We start from the raw sequence: 26,746 nt of genomic DNA, 5'->3' as shown, positions 1-26,746 counted from the left end.
TAATACAATAAAAACCGGACATGAGGAATTCTTTAGGGAAGTGGAGGACAGAAGTTCATTAAACCTTAACAGGGAGATAAATGATTTCGTACTAACTGAGAGCAAAGTGGAGGAGAAATTGTTGAAGTTAAACGTTAAGAAAGGCTCCGGGGATGGTTTCGATCTCTGCAGTTATATTAAAGGAAGTAAGCAAACACAGCCATAAATATGAGCGCGTCCTTGGATCCAGGGGAGGTCCCACAGATTACAGATATGCAAATATACCCTCAGTTCACAAAGTGGGATAAAAGGGTGATACGGGTTATTATAGACCTGTCAGTTTAACTTTTGTTCCGGAGAAAATAATGGAGTAATTGGTTAAAGAAGCATTACAGAATCATTGTCACAAGACTGCAGTAATAATTCAGACACAGCATATGTTTGTTAAGGGAAAGTCTTATCTGACCAATTTGGGTTGGGTTTTTAGGAACATTAGCAACTAAGGCCATATTGCGCCGGGATATGCGGTGGTCATTCCCTGACCTTTCCGCATCCTCCACATTTGGTGGTGACGGGCTCGAACCCCGGTCTAATCAAGAAGCGTGTGCTATGCACTGCTCCTTCCCACCTGGCTACGGAGTCGCCTCTGACCAATTTGATTGGATACTATAATGTGGTCATAAAGTAACTGGATGCAAAATATAAATTTTCATATCATACACAGTAATTGGATTTTAGGAAAATTTACGATACTGTTACACATGGAAGACTACTGTACAAATTGGAGCAGAATGGTATTAAGGGCTAGTTTCTGCAATGGATAAAAGGATGGTTGAGTGGGCGAAGCCAGAGTATTAATCAATGGACACTGCTCTTCTTGGACTAATGTTATTAGTGGAGTCCCCCAGAGTTCGGCGTTGGGCCTATTATTGTTTTGTATATTTATCAATGATATTTGATGAAGATATATGAGGTTTATTATCGAAATTTATAGATGATAAAAAGGTTGGCAGGGTTGTTAATGATAGCAATGAGAGTAGAATTCTGCAACAGGATCTAGAAAATTTGGGAAGATGGGCTGAGAACTGGTAACCGAAGTTTAACATTGAAAAATGCAAAGTACTGCATTTGGGTAGAAATAACCCTAGAGGAATGTACCAACTGTGTGATACTACACTTAGGTTGGTAGAAAATGAAAACGACCTGGGAGTAATTGTGCAGTCAGATATGAAATTTTGTGAGCAGTGCAAACAGGCTACCAGAGCAGGACATAGGGCGTTGTCATATGCAGGAATTTTGTTAGTAGGGAAAAGGAGGTAATTATCCCTTTGTATAATGTAATTGTTAGGCCACGCCTTGAGTTTTGTATGGCAGTCTGAAGGCCTCATTTTAAGAAGGATGTAGAGTTGCTAGAACGAGTACAGAGAACGACAACAAGATTTTTTAGGGGAACAAAGTGGTGCTCTTACAAAGAAAGATATGGAGACTAGGCACCTGCGAGTTGATTTGATTGAGGTGTATAAGGCTTTGAATGGTTTGAGCAAGCTGAATGCTAATGGATTCTTCCTCTTTCTCAGATTACGAACCCGAGTGGGTATAAACTCGAATTGAGGAAAGACAGTTGTAGAATAGATATGTGGAGACTTTCCTTTAGCCAGCGGGTAGTTGATTGCTGTAACAAACTTCCATCTTTCGTTGTGAAAGGTGATAGCTTAAATAAATTCAAGGAAGAAGTGGACAAATGTTTGGAGCGAATTTATGGGTGAAAAAGAAGGGCTTTTTTTTTTTTTTTTTTTGGCTTATTGTGTATAAGCTTGCTTTCTTGAATCAATAACACTTGAATTTGTTAAATTCAAGCATAACCAGTCCCAGGAAATGTTGCATTGGCTGTAAGGTTAATTCTAGAAATAGGCTGTAAATTATAATTATTAATTTATGACAGAATTATAACTGCATCGCATAATTATAGCTTCTATTTTATAATTACTTTTGATTTAAAATTATAACTTTTTGCATAGAATAATTATATTGTGGTATGTCCAGTGATGATCAACGAATTGCATTTTGATTTTAGCAATTTGCTGCAAATATTCAATCATTTTCTTCCCAGTAGAACGAAATTGCTGTTTCGTTTTGTGGCCCTGCAGTATCACTAGTTCGAGGTTTGCAATAGAGCGAACCAGAATGCTGTTCCTGTTCTTCACAGGCATCGGCATGAGCAACTTCGCCATTAAATTCCAGATCGTAAAATGTGGCGGATGTTGCATTTGCTTGCCGTTGCTCAACCAAAGTTACTAGTGTTCGCTGAGCCTAGAGAATGTATAAAATCGGTTGTTATAAATACAAAATAAGCAAATCACTAATTAAATAAACAGAAATCAGTAATAAATATAAGCTGTAAAAGAAACAAAATATATATTTTATTATTATTATTTTATTTTTTTCCCCAGTAATTTGATATCGGTACCATAGCACCTCTGTTGTGCCATGGCGGAAAGTTAATTGCAATTAACTCGACGATGCACTTCACATTTATCCCTAATTTGAATATTTTTTACCCTAAAAACATTTTTTTTTATTTTAACAGCAATTGCATCCGATTCAGACAGACAGATCCGACATCCTACAGATTTTCATTAAATTTATTTACTCGTTCTCTACTGAAAAAAAAAAAAAAAACTATTTTTCAATAGCAAAAGGCATATTTTTTGTCACTCCACCGCGCGCCTCCCCATTATTCAAATTAACCATAACTTTTATGAAATATGTACGAAACAACAAATAAAACGTAAATATCTACTAGTAACAGTTCTTTTCAGGCAACTTTCGCTGTCTTAATCTGACACAAACGTAAATTGGAAGCCGATTTCATAGATTAAAAGAAGATTCGCTATTTAGCTACTCCCGTGTGTAATGTGCGCTTATTTACGAGCAACCGATCGATCCAGCACTTTGAGATTTGGATGGCAGAGGTCGCTCCGTTAAATCTTACATTCGATTGGTCGAGTAAACCGGATGCGCGACGAAAGCCAGGGAACACGGAAAGCTTGCCGACCTTCAACCTATTAGACGACTAGAGTTGGTTGGATCCTTTGGGCCCGTGTGTGCTTCGTGGTAGAAAGCAGTGAAAGGAGCTTACTTCCCGATGTTTTCGGTGAGCTAAAAGTACACAGCGGGAAGTGTTTTTAAATATTCCCCTCTTTTTTAAAAATATTCTTCGTATTATCCATTGACGAAACATAGCGTGAGAAAGAGAGACCTGCAATGAGGAAATTAAATAGAGTGCTGCAGGGGATAGTGACCTTGAACACCGGAATGGCTTTGATATTCGGGACCTCTCGCTTTTGCAGTTTCGCGTTGTTAGCTGAGGTTCGTCCATCATTCAGCAGGAGTTCAATACTTGATGATCGGCCAGTTCGTCTAGCTGTTCTCGCACCGGGTAACAATTCCGAACCTTTTGCGCTAAACAAAGTGCTACCGTCCGTGTTGTACGCAATTCGAACGCTGGAGAATCGCGGAGGCAGGCGAATGGAAGTTATATTCAGAGATACAGAGTGTTCATCCACTTATGGGCCATTGGCTGCTTTTGATCTTTTTAACTGTAAAAAAGCCGACGTTTTCCTCGGCCCCATGTGTCCATACGTGTTGGCTCCCGTAGCTCGCTACGCTTCTGTTTGGGACATTCCCTTGATTACGTCTGGGGGCCAGAATGACAACTTCGATTTCAAACATCCCCATTACCGTCTGTTGACCCGGATGAATGGATCATACTCCCAAATTGGAATGATTTTCCTTCAAGTACTGAATAAGTTTCAGTGGAGCGTCGTGGCTCTTCTGTTCCACAACTACGAAGATCGGACGAGAGGGCATTCCAATTGCTACTTCACACTTGGCGCTGTCTTCACTGCTTTAGGAAAGCGACCATTCCATCATAAGTTCGATGATACGAGTAATGATACAGATTACTCTGGAATGCTTCGTCAAGTGTCATTACATTCACGCAGTAAGTAAGATTTTGAGTAAATAAAAACGAGGTTCGGTATATTTATTTATTTGAAGTAAGTAGTTTTGTTTACATAAGTAGATCTCACATTAACAGATACCTCCTGTTGATCATTTATATTTTAACATCTTCTGAACGGACGTTTCCAGCTTCAACACTTTTTGAAGCTGGAAACGTGAAGAATTTATTTTCAATTGCATCGATTACTAATTAATTAATCTAAACCAATGAAATTATGCTCTTTTAATATTCAGATATTTGAGAGTTATTTTCCATGTACACGAAATTAATGAAAAAATTATGTAGAGAGAATATTTTAAAATAGGGTAAAGTGATTTTGTTTCTTGTGCTATTCAATGTGAGGTTATGTTTTAATTGCGGTATTGTAAGATGGGAGAATAAAAGCAAATTAGATCATTGTTTGCTAATGTTCTCGTAAGCAAGCTCCATCCTACAATAGAACTACATTGATTAAATTTTAGAGAGAAAATGTAAAGTATATAAAACGTTCAGTACTGAAACGCATCTCCTTTTGGCATGCCAAGTTGAAAGTTATTGCAGTACAAAGAAGAAACTATAATAAAAATAATGGCCTGTTTACCCTTAGGTCTTGCAGGGATACAGTATAAATTTTATGTTTTACAACCATGTATAAATTATAAAATCAGCGCATTCAATTATACGTAGTCTAAAAATTAGATTCACATGACATCATTTTATATATGATAAAATTAATAGAAACAGAGCGACATTCAGCAGTCAAGTTAAAAATATATTTGCATTTTTAAGATCACAATAAATGTACTGTCTTCGGATTCTGAATCAATTGGTCATAGTTTTTCTGATGATAGCATTTTCCAGTTCAAAAAAAAAAAAAAAAAAATCCCGTGCACAAACAACTTCAATTTCTTCCAAAGGAATTCTACTGCGCCAACGCTTATCTTCAAAAGAAATCAGACGTTGATCTCTAGACAAGATCACATAGCTCTATTAGAGATTACCCTGACTTCTAACGTCTCTTGGCACAAGCAAATCATAAATATTACTTTCGCTACATCTAAAAAACTGGGTTTACTCTCGCTCTGGCGAACCTTTTCTTTTAAACAACTACTAGCTCTGTACAAACCTCAAGTCCGCCCTACCATTCAATGTTGTTCTCATATCTGCGGGTGGAGTCCCTAAAACTTCCTCATGCTTCTAGACTCCATTCGAAAGAGGATAATGAGGTAAATTAGTGATCAGTCTCTCCACTCTGTCTTGTCTCCCGTAGACCTTCTGTTTCTGCTGCATGCTTTGTTCTACGGATAATAACCATGGGCAACTGATTTTGAACTGGCTCTACTGCGTAGAACTAGTTCAGCTCTACAAATGTAACTCTACTTTCCATCTTTTCTCTTCTCTTTTTTTTTCACTCCTTCCATATAATTTTTACTTAATTGCTATGGTTTCACAACGTGTTAATAATATACTACATGGGCAAAGTAGATTAAATTTGACTTCAGATTCTGTTGCTCTGGACAGTACTTTTCTCGGAACTATAACACTTGATGTATACACACATTCCACTGAGCGAATCAGCATCCAATGCTTCCTACCTAAACTGCCCTGGGATTCATACTGCCCCTACAAAATTTTGACCATAAATTTAATACTTCCAACAAAAAAAAAAAAAAAAAAAAAAAACACGCTCCCATTTCAACCCCCCCGTTTGTTCCAAGTATCTGTCCAGCTCAGCCTTAAATTTATTTACGCTATCAACCACAACAAAGGATGGAATTCTGTTCCACCAACCAGCCACCCGCTGACTAAAGGCAAACTTCCGCACATCTATCCTACACCTGTCTTTCCTCAATTTGAATTTATGCCCTCTCAAATGATTATTCTGAGCAAGAGGAATAATTCCATCAGCATTGAGCATGCTCAAGCCATTCAAGGCTTTATACACCTCAATCAGATCACCTCGCAGGTGCCTAGTCTCCAGACATTGTAATTTGCAAAATTTAAGCATTTCTTCATAAGAGCAACCCTTTGTTCCATTCCCTTCTCTGTACTCGTTCCAACTGCTCTACATCCTTCTTAAAATGAGGCCTCCAGACCTGTATACAGTACTCAAGGTGTGGCCTGACCATTGCCTTATATAAGGGGATAATCATCTCCTTATCCCTGCTAGAAAAGTTCCTGTATATCATTGACAAGACACCATGAGCTACTCTTGCAGACCGTTTTGCACTGCTCAGAAAACTTCATACCTGCCTGCACAATTACCCCCAGGTCCTTTTCGTTCTGTACCACTGTCAGTGTACCACAGAGTTGATACGTCACTCTGGGGTTGCTGCTTCCCATACGTAGTACTTTACATTTGTTAAACTTCATTTGCCACCTCTGAGCCCATCTGCTCAACTTTTCTAGATCCTGTTGCAGCAGCGTACTGTCATTAGTGTCCTTAACAACCCTGCCAACCTTCGTATCGTGTGCAAACTTGGACATTAAGCTTGATATACCATCATCAATATCATTTATAAATACAGAAAACAACAATGGACCCAATACTGAACCCTGAGAGACTCTAATAACATTAGTCCACGATGAGCAGTGTCCATTGATTACCACTGTCTTTTCCATCTTAATTCCATCTTTGTAAATTTCGATTAAAATCCTTTAATTTTTAGTCAGTGCAAGCGTACAATCTTATTGTTGAAATTAATGGATGATATCAATATCAACAAATGAATTAGTTTACATAATGATATTTTGCTTATTATCAGCCATGTTACTGTTAGATACCTTTGAGTTATTGCTTGAACTACAAAACCATCACTTCTAACTTAAGTAGAATTCCCACAACTGACAAACAGGCAACTTTTAAAGACCAATCACTGCAGTAAATCGACACTCGTAGAGAAATATGACATCTTTGTAGCTCTTACCAGAACCAAGAATTTTGCCTCCTGGTTTGGGCCTTCAACACGTCCCGAATCCATCAAGGGAGTTTCTTGAGGAACACAATATTCCCATTGAAGTGAAGCAGCTTGAAACTCGGCAAACAGGATACGCCTCATTCCTATTAATATGCTCACCTTCTGTATACCAAAAATTTCTTGATCTCACCATCTGGCCACCTGGCATGTTGATCGGACCTTTCTCTGATGAAAAAAAAGCCATCCCGCCGGCAAGCTCCATTAACTCTCTCTATGACAGCAATCACCAATTCCAAATAACCACCGCCCATGTCCCACATTCAGGGTTTTCATGCAAAATGAGCACCGTATTGTCAGCAAATTGGCTCCTCTGCCGTCCGATCTCCTGCTTGAAGAATATGATTTTATTTGCATCCAGGAAACTTGGCTTAATGGAAATATATGAAATTGCAGACACCACAAATGTAGAAGTTGCGTCTACATCTTGTTCAAAGATGTCAATCACCTTGTGCATGCACGGCTCACTGACTCGCTAGCGTTTGAAGTCTTTTCTGTAATCTTCAAAGTCCAAGAAGTAAGAACTCGGATAGCTTCCGTTCATTTACTTCCAAGCCATAATCCTGACACAAGGGTCGAACTAACTACCTGAATTATAACTCGCCTCAAGCCTTACACATTCACCTTCGTTTTAGGAGACTTCAACATGACTTGGTGTAAATGACCAAGTGTAAATTTCGTTGGTGTAAATGACCTTATACGCTCCTTCTCATCTGTAGGCCTTATACTTACCCATAAGCGACCTACAAAGAAGTCAACAAAACCTTAAGTCTTCTTACTGCATAACCTCGACAATCTCACTCACAACGCCGACTTTTAGATTCGCATCAAACCATCTCCCTATTGCCTTTGATTGTGAAAACTTGCGCTGTCCCCAACAAATGGGCAAATATAGCCTTAAAGAATCTCAACTCGGGTTCTTCTCATTAAAGATTATAAACCTCAAATTATCCTACAAAAATTACGATCTACAGACTGGAACCAAGTTGTTGCCAGCCATCCTAATCAAACGCTCACCAGTTTAACTAACTTGTGAAAAGATATTGACTATGAAGTGGCTTCCCAATCCATCCGCCTGTCTTGCAGGACCAAGAACTGGTTCACCAGTGACGCGAAATGAGCCTTCATCACCAAACAGAAACTGCTGGAAATGGCTGAGGACACAAAATCTAGCTCACTACCAGCTCTGTAAAAAGCATTGAGCAAGTTTCCTACTCGTATGGAGAAAACTGCAGAATGACTGGATCTCATCGAACGAAACTTGGCAAAATAATCTACAAGAACAAGAGCCAACCAACCAACAGTTCTCCATGATCCACAAGAGGAAGACTGAAGTCTTCCTCGGGTGACCAAGTCGCTCGAAATCAAGCCCCTTTCTGCCCCCCATCCATTTCATACAGCTTAATCTACCACCAAACCAAGCATACTATATAAATAGCCATATCAGTGGAACACCTCATTGAAGCGATGCATGACAATATAATCATATTTAAGTATTTAATTTTTTAACCTTTTTTAGTAGCTGTACTACTTTTTCCCATCATTCCTTTTATCTTTTCTTTTCTCAGCAACTATTATTTTTCTATACATTATGCAATTATGGTCGTTGGGTGCTTTTTGTTTATCAGTGGCCCTTCTCCATAAAGTTTTTCCCTTTTTCCCCCACTCTTTTTTCCATTTCCATTTTCGTTAAACACACACACACACACACACACACACACACACACAGAGGGTGTCAAATATATTCACTTCATTATTTGCACCTTTGGTAGCACGCAGAATATCAAGACGGTAGCCGATTTCATTCAAAGTGATTTGAAGCATCTCTTGAGAAATGGAAATCACTTCCTTTTCAATCCGGTCTGTTAACTTCTTTGGATACATCTTTTCCTTTACGTAGCCCATACAAAAAAAAATTCATAGTGTGTGGTGTTATTTGTAATGCGGCTCTCGGGAGGGGGGAATTTCCCCAAACTCTTCCTGGAAGCGAGGAGACCATGGAATGAGACATCCTGGTCAATCCATCTGTTAGGAAATTTTTATGGAGGAAATCGCGCGCATGCAAGCTTCATTATGGTGCTGATAGAAGGTTTTGTATGCAATAAAGAGTTCTTCTTCTTCTTCTGTCATGGGGTTGCATATCTTCCAGCTGAGATACAGCTTACAATTTGGACATATCTTGGTAAATTGCGGAGTTCACACTGTTTTCGTGGTGGAAAAATGGCCCGATAACCTGGTTGTAGGACAGTGTGCCCCACACGTTCACCTTGGGACTATCATGCTCGTGTTTAAGAACAGAGTGGGGATTTTCAAATTCCTATGTGTCATAATTGTGTCTGTGAACTTTATCAGACAGCTAGACTGTCCTATGGGTGATTTATCAAACGTTATCCTGTAGAGAAACGGAAGTCATAGTCCCACTGTGTAAGGCAATTGTAAGACTACATTTGGAATACTGCGTTCAAATATGAGACCTCATTTAAAAAAAAAAAAAAAAAAAAAACATATTCAGCTTTTTGAAAAGTTCTGAGGATAGGCAACTCGAAGATAAAGATCGACAGAAAGACTCCGATCATGTGGGCTTAGAGAGCTTGCCAACCCATGCCTCAGATGTGGCCTGATTGAAGGTTATAAAACTCTGAGAGGGATTAATAAAATGAATCAAGGTGCGATTCTCACTGTTCTAAAGAATTGTTTGTGAAAGAAAGTACACAACCATAAATGCTATGGTTAAGCACAAACTTACCCACTAACACTAGTTTTAATGTTTTATATTTTTACTTATTTAGCTTAATTATTATGCATTAGTATTTAAATTTACATTACACACCATTGCATTGCCCCTGGTGTATGAGAAAAAAGATGAGTGAGTTAAAAAGAAATACATATATACACAGGATGTTTCAGTTAAACGTTTCAGAACTTCTAAGAGGGGTAGGGTACATCCTGACAACTCGAAATCATATAGCAATGTGGGGTCGGAAATGCTTTCCTGAAGCGGTGTTGTACACAGAAGCACCATAAAGAAAAGAGACCGTAAGTGAGAAATCGTTTTAATAATACATGAAAAGAAGCAAAAGGTACATGGATTACCGTAGGTACATGGATTATCAAGTAGATAATTCTAACCGGACCTATCTACTTGATCTTTCTGCAGCAAGTATTGCCACAACTTTTGAGAGATGAACAGATTTCTGCATCGACGCAACAGACAATGTGGTTCCAACACGATGGAGCCCCTGCCCATTATAGCGGAGATGTTCGTAACAACCTGGATGTCACATTTGGTCAACAGTGGATCGGACGTGGTGGTCCCGTGCGTTGGCCTGCTCGGTCACCCGACCTATCATGTCTTGATTTTTATTTCTGGGGTCATATGAAATCGCTAGTTTGTGACACCCCTGTTGACAATGCTGAGGAGCTGGTTGCAAGAATCGCAGTAGCTGCCGAAGAAATTCGAAATTCGCCTGGAGTATTCCAGAATGTTCGGATGTCCATGCGTCGGAGATGTGAGGCGTGCATTGTAGCCCGTGGAAGAAACTTCGAACACTTACTTTAATCCATGTACCTTTTGCTTCTTTTCATGTATTATTAAAACGATTTCTCACTTACGGTCTCTTTTCTTTATGGTGCTTCTGTGTACAACACCGCTTCAGGAAAGCATTTCCGACCCCACATTGCTATATGATTTCGAGTTGTCAGGATGTACCCTACCCCTCTTAGAAGTTCTGAAACGTTTAACTGAAACACCCCGTATATAACCTAACTGAAAAAAATATATATTGTAAAATATAAGAAAAAAGTATAAAAATAGAATGCAAGTAGTGAGAATTCGGATTATGAATGAAGTAAATGTGTGTCTCTCCCCCCCCACTCCATGGGGCGATGGGGGAGTTACTCCCCCTTCGCCTGGTGGGTTTCCCGCTGCAAGTAGCATCCCACCCCTGGAGCAGGACGGGCAGTTTGACCTTCCTACTGGATTCGACACTTACAACCTGTAACTGTCGGACAACGATCGCCGACGGAGACATTCTGCGGCTCCGCTGCCGACACGCCATTTGCGATCTGAATCGGGTACTCAAAACCGGTTCCCTTTAAAACCCATCCCCAGGCAAGGGGGAAAGACCGCCCTCTGTCTACAACTCTCCCTGCCTCTCCCCGTACTTCGCCTGGTGGGGCCGTCCCCACAAACCTCTTTAGAGATGCCTACTCAATCGTCCCCATCCTTCTACCTGTTTTCCCCCAGTCTTTAGTCTCCCCCACTCTAACTAAACCGCCCCCGTACACACCTAACAATGCTGCCAAATTCTAATCAACGTCTAAATTAAACCGCTTTCTCGTCAACCTCTTTCGGCTTTCAAAAAGTCTGGTTTTCACATTTTTTTTAGGCCCTTGCCACTGAAATCCTCGGAAATTAGGTAGCGGGGCCTACCAGAGTACTTAAATAATCTACTGGGTGCCTGATCTGGGTTTTTGTGGCAAAGTGTGGGCAATGGCGGGTCCCAAAAGGGGCCCAACAACTAAATGGTCAGAGAAACAACGGAACATAACACTACACAATAAATCACTCCCCATACACTTTTTTAAATCTCTGGTCTCAACAGAGTTCTATGTCACACAAACAAAATACACAACGCGGGCATGAGGGAAACCCTTGTGTCATCAAAGAATTAACACACTGTTCTAAAGAATTCCAGAACTAGGGGTCATAAATTAATATTACAGAGCTTGAGGTTTAGATCAGACTGTAGGAAATTTTTTTTCAGCCAGCGAACCGATAATTGTTGGAATAAAAAGTTTCCCTCGCAGGTAGATGAGGCTGACAGTTTGAGTAAATAGAGAGGTCAACTGGATCTGGATTTATCTGTGTGAGGAGGGAATCAGATGATTTGTGTTTTTTTTTTTTTTTTCTTTATCTACTTGGTTATTTTTATTTTATTTTTTTTTGTTTATTGTAAAATTGTTGGTTGGTTAACTTGTTTTTTTTTTTGTTTTTTGTTATATATATATATATATTTATTTATATCTGATAATTTAAAATAATATGATATTTAAAATAACATCAGCCAGTAGTACGGCAATAATACAGAGCGAAACAGAACGCAAAATAATATAAAATAAACAAACAGGGACGGGAAAGTAGAGATAGTAGAAACCAAGGTAGTCAATAATCCCCTATATAATTTAGTCAATTAAGCAATTAAACGCAATTAATAAACAAGATACAAATTTAAAATAATGCCAATTATAAATAATTTAGCGGCACCCCCCTAGAAGGTACCAGTTCCAAAAGACGTGAAATATCACCAAAAAAGGTTAAAGAAACTACCGAAAAATAAAATATCAAAATAATAAATCAAAACAATAGACTGACCATTATGCCCCATATCGACAGAGGACCACGAGGCCATTAATGGTCATGGAATCGCTGCATTTCAATCGTCATACAAATCATCGCAAAGGCAGAAATATCGAAGAACCAAACCACCTCTCCATTCTCCGATAGATGAACCAATGCAGAGGATTTGCATGGCGGTGGTCCTTATGCAGCGAAAAAATAATCTATAGAACAGACAGCACTCTTGATCAGAGCCACACCACTGACATAATGCAAGCTTAACCAGCTTATATAATAGAAAGGAAAAGAATAGATGGCGGCACAGGCGCTGCTATTTAGCATATCAACCCACTACTACCCTAATTTATATTATGTAAAGTAAAAATTAGACAAAAGTAATAAAAATAAATAATTATGGCTATATAGCTATCATCAGAGGCAGCAATTGCACATCCCCCACATGATGCTCAATTATATCTGATAATTTAAAATAATGATATTTAAAATAACATCAGCCAGTAGTACGGCAATAATACAGAGCGAAACAGAACGCAAAATAATATAAAATAAACAAACAGGGACGGGAAAGTAGAGATAGTAGAAACCAAGGTAGTCAATAATCCCCTATATAATTTAGTCAATTAAACGCAATTAATAAACAAGATACAAATTTAAAATAATGCCAATTATAAATAATTTAGCGGCACCCCCCTAGAAGGTACCAGTTCCAAAAGACGTGAAATATCACCAAAAAAGGTTAAAGAAACTACCGAAAAATAAAATATCAAAATAATAAATCAAAACAATAGACTGACCATTATGCCCCATATCGACAGAGGACCACGAGGCCATTAATGGTCATGGAATCGCTGCATTTCAATCGTCATACAAATCATCGCAAAGGCAGAAATATCGAAGAACCAAACCACCTCTCCATTCTCCGATAGATGAACCAATGCAGAGGATTTGCATGGCGGTGGTCCTTATGCAGCGAAAAAATAATCTATAGAACAGACAGCACTCTTGATCAGAGCCACACCACTGACATAATGCAAGCTTAACCAGCTTATATAATAGAAAGGAAAAGAATAGATGGCGGCACAGGCGCTGCTATTTAGCATATCAACCCACTACTACCCTAATTTATATTATGTAAAGTAAAAATTAGACAAAAGTAATAAAAATAAATAATTATGGCTATATAGCTATCATCAGAGGCAGCAATTGCACATCCCCCACATGATGCTCAATTATATCTGATAATTTAAAATAATATGATATTTAAAATAACATCAGCCAGTAGTACGGCAATAATACAGAGCGAAACAGAACGCAAAATAATATAAAATAAACAAACAGGGACGGGAAAGTAGAGATAGTAGAAACCAAGGTAGTCAATAATCCCCTATATAATTTAGTCAATTAAGCAATTAAACGCAATTAATAAACAAGATACAAATTTAAAATAATGCCAATTATAAATAATTTAGCGGCACCCCCCTAGAAGGTACCAGTTCCAAAAGACGTGAAATATCACCAAAAAAGTTAAAGAAACTACCGAAAAATAAAATATCAAAATAATAAATCAAAACAATAGACTGACCATTATGCCCCATATCGACAGAGGACCACGAGGCCATTAATGGTCATGGAATCGCTGCATTTCAATCGTCATACAAATCATCGCAAAGGCAGAAATATCGAAGAACCAAACCACCTCTCCATTCTCCGATAGATGAACCAATGCAGAGGATTTGCATGGCGGTGGTCCTTATGCAGCGAAAAAATAATCTATAGAACAGACAGCACTCTTGATCAGAGCCACACCACTGACATAATGCAAGCTTAACCAGCTTATATAATAGAAAGGAAAAGAATAGATGGCGGCACAGGCGCTGCTATTTAGCATATCAACCCACTACTACCCTAATTTATATTATGTAAAGTAAAAATTAGACAAAAGTAATAAAAATAAATAATTATGGCTATATAGCTATCATCAGAGGCAGCAATTGCACATCCCCCACATGATGCTCAATTATATCTGATAATTTAAAATAATATGATATTTAAAATAACATCAGCCAGTAGTACGGCAATAATACAGAGCGAAACAGAACGCAAAATAATATAAAATAAACAAACAGGGACGGGAAAGTAGAGATAGTAGAAACCAAGGTAGTCAATAATCCCCTATATAATTTAGTCAATTAAGCAATTAAACGCAATTAATAAACAAGATACAAATTTAAAATAATGCCAATTATAAATAATTTAGCGGCACCCCCCTAGAAGGTACCAGTTCCAAAAGACGTGAAATATCACCAAAAAAGGTTAAAGAAACTACCGAAAAATAAAATATCAAAATAATAAATGTCAAAATAATAAATGGTCATGGAATCGCTGCATTTCAATCGTCATACAAATCATCGCAAAGGCAGAAATATCGAAGAACCAAACCACCTCTCCATTCTCCGATAGATGAACCAATGCAGAGGATTTGCATGGCGGTGGTCCTTATGCAGCGAAAAAATAATCTATAGAACAGACAGCACTCTTGATCAGAGCCACACCACTGACATAATGCAAGCTTAACCAGCTTATATAATAGAAAGGAAAAGAATAGATGGCGGCACAGGCGCTGCTATTTAGCATATCAACCCACTACTACCCTAATTTATATTATGTAAAGTAAAAATTAGACAAAAGTAATAAAAATAAATTATGGCTATATAGCTATCATCAGAGGCAGCAATTGCACATCCCCCACATGATGCTCAATTATATCTGATAATTTAAAATAATATGATATTTAAAATAACATCAGCCAGTAGTACGGCAATAATACAGAGCGAAACAGAACGCAAAATAATATAAAATAAACAAACAGGGACGGGAAAGTAGAGATAGTAGAAACCAAGGTAGTCAATAATCCCCTATATAATTTAGTCAATTAAGCAATTAAACGCAATTAATAAACAAGATACAAATTTAAAATAATGCCAATTATAAATAATTTAGCGGCACCCCCCTAGAAGGTACCAGTTCCAAAAGACGTGAAATATCACCAAAAAAGGTTAAAGAAACTACCGAAAAATAAAATATCAAAATAATAAATCAAAACAATAGACTGACCATTATGCCCCATATCGACAGAGGACCACGAGGCCATTAATGGTCATGGAATCGCTGCATTTCAATCGTCATACAAATCATCGCAAAGGCAGAAATATCGAAGAACCAAACCACCTCTCCATTCTCCGATAGATGAACCAATGCAGAGGATTTGCATGGCGGTGGTCCTTATGCAGCGAAAAAATAATCTATAGAACAGACAGCACTCTTGATCAGAGCCACACCACTGACATAATGCAAGCTTAACCAGCTTATATAATAGAAAGGAAAAGAATAGATGGCGGCACAGGCGCTGCTATTTAGCATATCAACCCACTACTACCCTAATTTATATTATGTAAAGTAAAAATTAGACAAAAGTAATAAAAATAAATAATTATGGCTATATAGCTATCATCAGAGACAGCAATTGCACATCCCCCACATGATGCTCAATTATATCTGATAATTTAAAATAATATGATATTTAAAATAACATCAGCCAGTAGTACGGCAATAATACAGAGCGAAACAGAACGCAAAATAATATAAAATAAACAAACAGGGACGGGAAAGTAGAGATAGTAGAAACCAAGGTAGTCAATAATCCCCTATATAATTTAGTCAATTAAGCAATTAAACGCAATTAATAAACAAGATACAAATTTAAAATAATGCCAATTATAAATAATTTAGCGGCACCCCCCTAGAAGGTACCAGTTCCAAAAGACGTGAAATATCACCAAAAAAGGTTAAAGAAACTACCGAAAAATAAAATATCAAAATAATAAATGTCAAAATAATAAATGGTCATGGAATCGCTGCATTTCAATCGTCATACAAATCATCGCAAAGGCAGAAATATCGAAGAACCAAACCACCTCTCCATTCTCCGATAGATGAACCAATGCAGAGGATTTGCATGGCGGTGGTCCTTATGCAGCGAAAAAATAATCTATAGAACAGACAGCACTCTTGATCAGAGCCACACCACTGACATAATGCAAGCTTAACCAGCTTATATAATAGAAAGGAAAAGAATAGATGGCGGCACAGGCGCTGCTATTTAGCATATCAACCCACTACTACCCTAATTTATATTATGTAAAGTAAAAATTAGACAAAAGTAATAAAAATAAATAATTATGGCTATATAGCTATCATCAGAGGCAGCAATTGCACATCCCCCACATGATGCTCAATTATATCTGATAATTTAAAATAATATGATATTTAAAATAACATCAGCCAGTAGTACGGCAATAATACAGAGCGAAACAGAACGCAAAATAATATAAAATAAACAAACAGGGACGGGAAAGTAGAGATAGTAGAAACCAAGGTAGTCAATAATCCCCTATATAATTTAGTCAATTAAGCAATTAAACGCAATTAATAAACAAGATACAAATTTAAAATAATGCCAATTATAAATAATTTAGCGGCACCCCCCTAGAAGGTACCAGTTCCAAAAGACGTGAAATATCACCAAAAAAGGTTAAAGAAACTACCGAAAAATAAAATATCAAAATAATAAATATCAAAATAATAAATCAAAACAATAGACTGTCTATTGTTTTGATTTATTATTTTGATATTTTATTTTTCGGTAGTTTCTTTAACCTTTTTTGGTGATATTTCACGTCTTTTGGAACTGGTACCTTCTAGGGGGGTGCCGCTAAATTATTTATAATTGGCATTATTTTAAATTTGTATCTTGTTTATTAATTGCGTTTAATTGCTTAATTGACTAAATTATATAGGGGATTATTGACTACCTTGGTTTCTACTATCTCTACTTTCCCGTCCCTGTTTGTTTATTTTATATTATTTTGCGTTCTGTTTCGCTCTGTATTATTGCCGTACTACTGGCTGATGTTATTTTAAATATCATATTATTTTAAATTATCAGATATAATTGAGCATCATGTGGGGGATGTGCAATTGCTGCCTCTGATGATAGCTATATAGCCATAATTTATTTTTATTACTTTTGTCTAATTTTTACTTTACATAATATAAATTAGGGTAGTAGTGGGTTGATATGCTAAATAGCAGCGCCTGTGCCGCCATCTATTCTTTTCCTTTCTATTATATAAGCTGGTTAAGCTTGCATTATGTCAGTGGTGTGGCTCTGATCAAGAGTGCTGTCTGTTCTATAGATTATTTTTTCGCTGCATAAGGACCACCGCCATGCAAATCCTCTGCATTGGTTCATCTATCGGAGAATGGAGAGGTGGTTTGGTTCTTCGATATTTCTGCCTTTGCGATGATTTGTATGACGATTGAAATGCAGCGATTCCATGACCATTAATGGCCTCGTGGTCCTCTGTCGATATGGGGCATAATGGTCAGTCTATTGTTTTGATTTATTATTTTGATATTTATTATTTTGATATTTTATTTTTCGGTAGTTTCTTTAACCTTTTTTGGTGATATTTCACGTCTTTTGGAACTGGTACCTTCTAGGGGGGTGCCGCTAAATTATTTATAATTGGCATTATTTTAAATTTGTATCTTGTTTATTAATTGCGTTTAATTGCTTAATTGACTAAATTATATAGGGGATTATTGACTACCTTGGTTTCTACTATCTCTACTTTCCCGTCCCTGTTTGTTTATTTTATATTATTTTGCGTTCTGTTTCGCTCTGTATTATTGCCGTACTACTGGCTGATGTTATTTTAAATATCATATTATTTTAAATTATCAGATATAATTGAGCATCATGTGGGGGATGTGCAATTGCTGCCTCTGATGATAGCTATATAGCCATAATTATTTATTTTTATTACTTTTGTCTAATTTTTACTTTACATAATATATATATTTATTTATATATATTTATATATATAATGAGTAATATTGAAAGAAAATTAATAAATTGTAACAAACTCTTACTAATACTTATGAGCCAACGCACTTGCAACAACAATGAGGCATTACGACCATAATTTGTATATAATATATCGTATATAGCAATTAATATTGAAGACAATACCAAGATAGATTTATAGAAAACGCAAAGGATAATGTAAGGTTAGTGGAAGAAAAAAAGTATATATAAAAAAAGGGGAAATATAATATAAATTAAAATATATACACAAAACTTATCGCTATTTACCCACAATCTAGGTGACTTGGAATGGGGCCAACCACCCAGATTGAAGGCAAAAAACGACAAGGAATTCTCTGTTTCTGTAGTGATCAATATCTGCTAAGTTATATAAAATAATAATAGTGATAAATTTAGATTTTAAGTAATTTGAATCTAAACCATTAAAGGTAGTTAAAAATTTTAGAATCAAAAGAAAGATAATATAAAGTAATAATGCAAGCACATATTGAACATCGTTGACACAACAGAGAACTTAATTTATTAATTAAAATAAGAATAAATTCAAGGCATAAAGCACATCCAAGAAGCGATATAGTAACAACAATAGTCGTCATGAACGAAATGCAAATCCTCTAGCGAGAGTTAATATGCATGTGGTGACCCCTGTGTGTTGGAAGTGGTAAATAGCCAATTAATTAAAATTAAATTAACGCAAAGAGAAATATGCAGATAGTAAGATGAATAAAAACTAATAGAACAGGAATGATAGTGCCTAAACTCCTTCATGGAGTTCAGGTACCATTCAAGAGTTCAGGTTCATTTTATAGCAACCCGAGCTACAACTTATATCTTGCATCGTCTTTAAACTGTCCTACACTCTTTGTTCTTATTTCTCCGAATTATTAGTGTAATCAGAGGATGTAGGAGAAACTACTTCTTATTTGACTACTATATTTTCGCCTTCATGGAGTACTGTACCTCAATTTCCCTCGTATTACTCTAAGGAGGTACTATTACTATATTTATCCTTACCTCATTTTTCCTTATGTTAGCATAAGCAAGCTTTTTTTTTGCACATGTATAAAATAAATAAAAAACACCACAACTCAAGTGAAAATTATGGTTGGCACTCTTTTTCTGTATTATTTGTTTCAATGCTATCAGTAGGGCTAGCTGTTATCTTGCCTGTTTGCTGTTAAATTTAAAGTTTAGCATAGATTGCCTTTGTTTAAAATTTGAACCTAGTTAAACAGGGAGATAACAATCAGAAACAGATAGCCTTATAATTATTGGTAGAATGCATTGAATGGTGTTAGCCCTAGAAAAAGTGCCATTCAGTGTATCCGATTATCCATAATTAATTAGATAATCATTATTTTATTCTATTTTCTATTTTTATTTTATTCTATTTTCTATTTTATTTTTATTTTATTGCTAATTATATGTTTATTTATAGAGTATAGTAATGTAAACCAACACAGGCTATATTAGTTTTTATTGGTTCTTTTGGACTTATGACCCGCATAGTTAGTACTCTTATACCAATGTTTTAATACTCTTTGAGTACCTATACACAGGTGTCTCAAAAATACACGGCATAACTTCAGGAATGAGTTCCTCATATGTAGACAATAAAAATATTTTATATCAACATAGTTCCGGAAATGCTTGGTTCCCGAGTTATTAACTGGAATGTCTTATCCCCCGCAGGTTATTTCCTTCATGACAAGGTACTGACAGAATCTGGTGGTTTTTCATTCCGACCATGTACTCAAATCAGGAGGAAGCGGATATGCACTTTGTGTACGGTTTGGCGGACGGCAATGCTCTGGAGGCTCGTCGTTTGTACCGTGAAAGATTCCCAGAACGAAGATGTCCAGAACGGAAAAACGTTTGAAAGTATCCATCGCCGCTTTTGTGAACATGGGACCTTTACACTTCGTGCTGCCGACAGAGGATGACCAAAATCTACGACTCCTGAAGTAGAGGGTGGATCAACTGCCTGTCCTCCACGCTCACTGATTTAAACCCACTAGATTTCTTCTTGTGGGGCCATTTAAAGTCATTGGTGAATTCGACTCCGGTAGATGATGTGGAAACTCTCCGCAATCGAATTGTGTCAGGTTGTGAGACAATACGAAACATGCCAGGAATTTGGCATCGTCTTCGCGAGTCCATCAGACGTCGATATGAGGCCTGTATTCAGGCAGAAGGTGGACATTTTGAACAATTACTACCAGGTGATGTGAACAATTAAGTGTCATAGACAGACCTTCAAAACTCAGAAACCAAGCATTTCCGGAACCATGTTGATATAAAATATTTTTATTGTCTACATATGAGGAACTCATTCCTGAAGTTATGCCGTGTATTTTTGAGACACCCTCTACAGTACCAATACTGTAGAGGGTATACTCCTACAGTAGTAATTAGATTACAGACTGATGTAATTTTTAATCTACAATTGACGGCATTAATCTGATCTGATAATAAAAAAAAAAAAAAAAATTGCAGCCGTTATCAACCACTGCAGGATGGAAGCCTCCTCAACAATTCATGCTGAGGGGGAAATGGACCATAATCTGCCACGCTGGGTCCAGTGCAGGTTGGCAGATCGACCGTATTCAGCAGTCAGGGGCTTGAACCCCGGTATATATATATATATATATATATATATATATATATATATATATATATATATATATATATATATAAGTTAGATTTAATTGGTTTAAGTCAAATGAAAATACGGTATACACTGGGAGCGATATACGGAATGAAAAAGAGGAAGAAATGGACTGGAGATTAAAATAAGAAGTGAAAAAGCGACCAAAATGAAATAACATTGCGGTGTCTTTCACAATTTCAGTGTCATCATCAGAGGTCATCCACCGAAATTATGAAAAAGACAGCAATGTTCTTGCTTCTCTTTCCGACATGATCTGTATGCTGTGGTGCACGTGTAGTTGCCACGTGCTGCGAAGGCAAATCTAGATATGAATTTTGCATTAATGAGTTTATAAAGGATGTGCCAATAAAAGTGGTTATAATACATAGTGCATACAGATCATGGATGACCTTACAGAAGCAAGTGAAAAGAATTGAATAAACTATAATAAGGAATATCAGTATAGGTCGGAAGAAAGGGACTTACCGTTACTTTGTAAGATTGACCAAAAGAACAATATGGCGGGGTGCCGGTATATTTATGTGGGGGAACGCTAACGGCTCCTGGCGTTAGGTGTGGGGGAAAAAATATGGTGTTTGTATAGATAGGAATGATATGAAATAAGGTAAAATTAAATGTTTACAATATATACATGTTTAATACACTGTGTTAGGCCAATTGGTGGGTACAAGTTTTCTAGACTGTAAGACACCACAGAGGCCTAGTGTATTGGTTTAGTTATTAATTAAAGATTATGCTGTTTATTTTAATGTCCTATAGTTTTTTATGCTTTAAGATGTTAAGGGCTTTACCGAAGTGGTAGCGCGAAGATATGCTTTAGGAAAAAGGTTGTTAATTAGTTCATTGTATAGTATCTGGATGTTATCGATAGTTGTTTCAATAACATCCAGATACTATACAATAAACTAACCATTATTCGTTACTATTATCATAAGCTTTGTCCAGGCTGTGCTCACGCCACCTAGAACCGCTTATATACAGTACATTTTTCTTGATAAATACTTTCACTATTCCTATTCCTTCTTTTGAACTTACGGGCTACACTCTACATCGCTTTTACCCCTCATTCACCCTTCATTCCTTTTTTATAATTTATATATTTTAGACTTTATATATTGTTGTAATCTTTTATATGGAACCACAAAATAATGAATACATGCTACATGGGCAGAGTAGTATAAATTTGACCCCGGGGACACATGTTCTGTACTGTACTGTACCCCACAACATGTCTATCATTCTATACATACACATATTACACACACAGAACAGAGTACAGCAGCATCTAATGCTTCTAACTTGGATAAATATGGGATCTATAACTTTAAATACAACACATGTAATAATAAACTATGTTTAACCTGTCCTCGCATGCACCCGCAACACATAACAAATGACGCTAAAAAAACCTACCTTTTGGAAATCAAGTAATGTTATATACCTAATAACATGCAGTACTTGTAATATAAAATACGTTGGACAAACAAGTAATAAACTACACCTGAGATTAAATCTACACAGATCAGACATCAACAACTTCAAAAATATAGTAATAATATAGAACAAGAAATAGAATATATGCACTTTCGGTGCATATATTCTATTTCAAACACACAGCTTCTCCAATATATACCTATCCATACTAGCGCACATCAATAACACCGACATTAGAACTAAAGAGTTCTAAACAAGAACTCTTTATGTAAAAATTAAAAACCTTATACCCATATGGGCTCAACAATAAATTCAACCATAAAATTATTACTAATAACACAGCAGACTGTTGTATATATGACAAAATCAATATAATTAAATTCCACAGCAAACCACACAAAACTTCTAAAAAATCTAAGAATACTAACGGTAAACATAAGCCGATTTTAGGCAATTTTGATACAACCCTTAAAGACTGGGACAAAGATAACATAGATGTAGAATATATTTTCAGCACTAAACACAGTATACTGAAAGCACCGCACAAATTCATTCAACTTCAAGTCAAACACCTCTTTCATATAATAGACGAAATCTGTAAATTCAATCTAAAAAACCCACACAATATAACTGATACAAAAGAATCTATCATAATCTTAAATTTCCATAACAAAATAATGGATAACATCAACATTAATAAATATATAAATCATCATAATGACCTGCTTACTAACAATAGCCAATGCAACATAAAAGTTAGATATAAATATAAGAAACCCTTTGGAATATTAGCCTGCAACTACAAATCCATAGCAACTGATTTAATATCCTATAATACAGACATTAACGACTGCATATGCAAACAAAGTAACATGCAACAATATATTGATCCTGACCATGGGCCCATCATCACAGGAAATTTAAACATCGTTGCAGACCCAACGCTCAGATATATATATATTCGCTCAAGGATTCAAATTCAGACCATGTACCAAAATAAATCTAACTGCATTCAATAAACAGCTATATTCAATAAACAGCTATATTCAATAAACACCTATTAAACTACTGCTTTCGACTAGCATATAAACATAGTACACCTACAGAGGCATACCACATGTGGATTAGCTATACCTTCAACCTATTAAAACATAAATATGCATCACTAAGTTCAAATATATATAGCCAGCCCAAAACCAACTACTATAACTTAGCTAAACTAAAACAAAAACTACTAGATATACACAAAGACTTTATCATTACACCTGTGGATAAAGCATCAAACAATTATGCCTTTATTTGCAAAACTTTTTATGCACACACCTTGAGAACTGAACTTAACTCCAGCAACACATACAAACCAATATCCAGTGCCTGAAATATTATTACAAAGAAACTCATAGCTTTCAACAAAAAATTAAAACTGAACATTAACAATTACAACTTACCACATATATATTTCATTCCAAAATGCCACAAAAATCCCATAGGATTCAGATTATAACGTCCTGCAAAAATAGTTATGAACACAAACCGGGCAAAACACTTGAACAGCTACTGCAACCGCTATTAAACATTATACAAAATAGCAGAATCATAGGCAACAACCTACCAGTATTAAATTTCTTACAGAATAATAATGCTACCAATGTACAAACCTTTGACTTCCACAGCTTATTTACTAGCATTAACCAAACCAAACTAAAAACAGTACTCAAAGATATTTATGTTAAATATAGAGAGAATGTAATCTGCAATACCAATTACTGGAACAACCTACTGAACCTATGTATATCCAATAACTTTGTATACGAGGGAAAAACAGTATATCAGCAAACTAACGGAACACCCATGGGAAGTCCAGCTTCATGCATTATAGCTAACCTTTATCTATACTGGTCTGAAAACTCATTTCCACAGAACCTTAACTTCTACAGATATATAGATGACCTCATAGTTATTAACTGCCCTAACTTCATCACAGATTATGGATACTTATACCCCAATTAACTCATACTAGAAAAAACAAACAACAATGATACTACAGCCCATTTCCTAGATCTAGATATTACATTAATAAACAACAAAGATACCATCAAACTATACAGCAAACGTGACGCATTCAACTTTAATATAGTCAACCTCACACAGTGGAACTCCAATATTTCTAGAGGAGTACATGCCAAAGTTATACTAGCGCAAAGCATCAGAATAGTTACCATTTGCAGCAACAAGGAAACAACTATCGATAACATCCAGATACTATACAATAAACTAATTAACAACCTTTTTCCTAAAGCATATCTTCGCTACCATTTCGGTAAAGCCCTTAACATCTTAAAGCATAAAAAAACTATGGGACATTAAAATAAACAACATAATCATTAATTAATAACTAAACCCATACACACCAAGTGTGTATATACAATACACTAGGCCTCTGTGGTGTCTTACAGTCTAGAAAACTTGTACCCACCAATTGGCCTAACACAGAGTATTAAACATGTTAACATATTGTAAACATATTATAAACATATTTAATTTTACCTTATTTCATATCATTCCTATCTATACAAACACCATATATTTTTTCCCCACACCTACCGCCAGTAGCCGCTAGCGTTCCCCCACATAAATATACCGGCACCCCTCCATATTGTTCTTTTGGTCAATCTTACAAAGTAACGGTAAGTCCCTTTCTTCCGACTTATACTGATATTCCTTATTATCAGTATAGGTCGGATATTACTTGATATATAGTTTATCCAGTTTTTTCCATTCTTTTCACTTGCTTCTGTAAGGTCATCAATGATCTGTATGCACTATATATTACAACCACTTTCATTATAAACTTATTAATGCAAAATTCATATCAAAATTTGTCTTCGCAGCACGTGGCAACCACACGTGCACCACAGCATACAGATCATGTCGGAAAGAGAAGCAAGAACATTGCTGTCTTTTTCATAATTTCGGTGGATGACCTCTGATGATGACACTGAAATTGGGAAAGACACCGCAATGTTATTTCATTTTGGTCGCTTTTTCACTTCTTATTTTAATCTCCAGTCCATTTCTTCCTCTTTTTCATTCCATATATCGCTCTCAGTGTATACCGTATTTTCATTAGACTTAAACCAATTAAATCTAACTTTCGCGTTCTACTTACAATATTATATATATATACTCATTATGGCTGTAGGGTACGTTTTGCTAATGCAGTGTCCCTGATCCATAAGCTATATTATTATTATTATTATTATTATTATTATTATTATCTTTTTTCGTACAGGCACTATCCCCTTTATTAATTAGCTTCATAGCACCATTATTCGTTACTATATATATATATATATATATATATATATATACTACCATTAAATATTGACAAAAGTTAAATTATAATAAAATAAATAATTGAGCATTCATTAGAGGCAGCGACTTGCAATTCCTCCATATGAAGCCGAAATATATTTTAAATTAAATAAAACATAAGCCAGTAGTATTGCAAAAACTGTAGAGCGAAAATTAACATAAAAATAACCAAATAAACAAACGAACGAAAAAGAAGAATAAAAGTAGACATAAATAATAGCCCAGAAACCCCTATATAATTTCGAACTTTAAATCCAATTAACATGACGTATATAAAATTTAGAATAATGCCAATTACATGTTAATTTAGCGGTACCTCTCCCCCCCCCCCGAGAGGTACCAGTTCCAAAAGACGTGAAATATCACCAAAAAAAGGGGGTTAAAGGAACTACTTTAACCTTTAAAGGAAAGCGATTGAAATGCAGCGATTCCATGACCATTATTGGCCTCGTGGTCCTCTGTCGATATGGGGCATAATGGTCAGTCTATTTTATTTTAATTTATTCTGATTTTGTTATCTTTCAGTAGTTCCTTTAACCCCTTTTTTGAAACTTTAACCCTTTAACCCTTTTTCCTCGGTTTTTCCTTCCATTATATTCTTTAACAGAAAGTTTTTTCTTCTTACTATAAGATCAAAAAAACTTGAGTTTTCTTTTGTTGATGCTATGAAGAAGAATTTTAGGCCTGACAATTTTATTCTCAATACCCACTTATTTATTCTTCGATCCAAGTAAAGAATACGCAGTATTCTCTTGTAACACCACATTTCAAATGCCTCAATTTTCTTCCTGTCAACTCTTTTCAGATTCCATCCTTCACATCCATAAGTGGCAACTGGAAAAATTAACGAATCAATGATTCTCAGTTTCAGTGATTAGAATAGGAGCAGATCATGATCTCTCCATAATTTTATCAGATCAGCGACCGATGTTTTAGCAATTGCCTGTTGACTGTTTACATCGTCTGAGCAGTCACTATTTTTTTTTATTCTTGACCCTTA

General features: G+C 36.1%; 1 protein-coding gene across 3 annotated transcripts in view; it reads left to right on the top strand.

The window, feature by feature from the left end:
• The first annotated feature begins 3,185 nt into the window (after positions 1-3,185).
• LOC150088279 (atrial natriuretic peptide receptor 1) overlaps positions 3,186-26,746 on the top strand; it is a 1,689,763-nt gene continuing 1,666,202 nt past the window's right edge. For all 3 annotated transcript variants that reach the window (XM_090369441.1, XM_090369442.1, XM_090369440.1), the window contains exon 1: positions 3,186-3,982. In XM_090369441.1, coding sequence (XP_090225567.1) covers positions 3,244-3,982 — 739 coding nt within the window. In that variant the 5' untranslated portion in view covers positions 3,186-3,243. The remainder of the gene's footprint in view (positions 3,983-26,746) is intronic.

This window comes from Mastigoproctus giganteus, chromosome 3, assembly GCF_048544385.1.
Source record: "Mastigoproctus giganteus isolate SK-2022 chromosome 3, ASM4854438v1, whole genome shotgun sequence".
Lineage (NCBI taxonomy): Eukaryota > Metazoa > Arthropoda > Arachnida > Uropygi > Thelyphonidae > Mastigoproctus > Mastigoproctus giganteus.
This window is presented reverse-complemented; position numbering and strand designations above follow the sequence as displayed.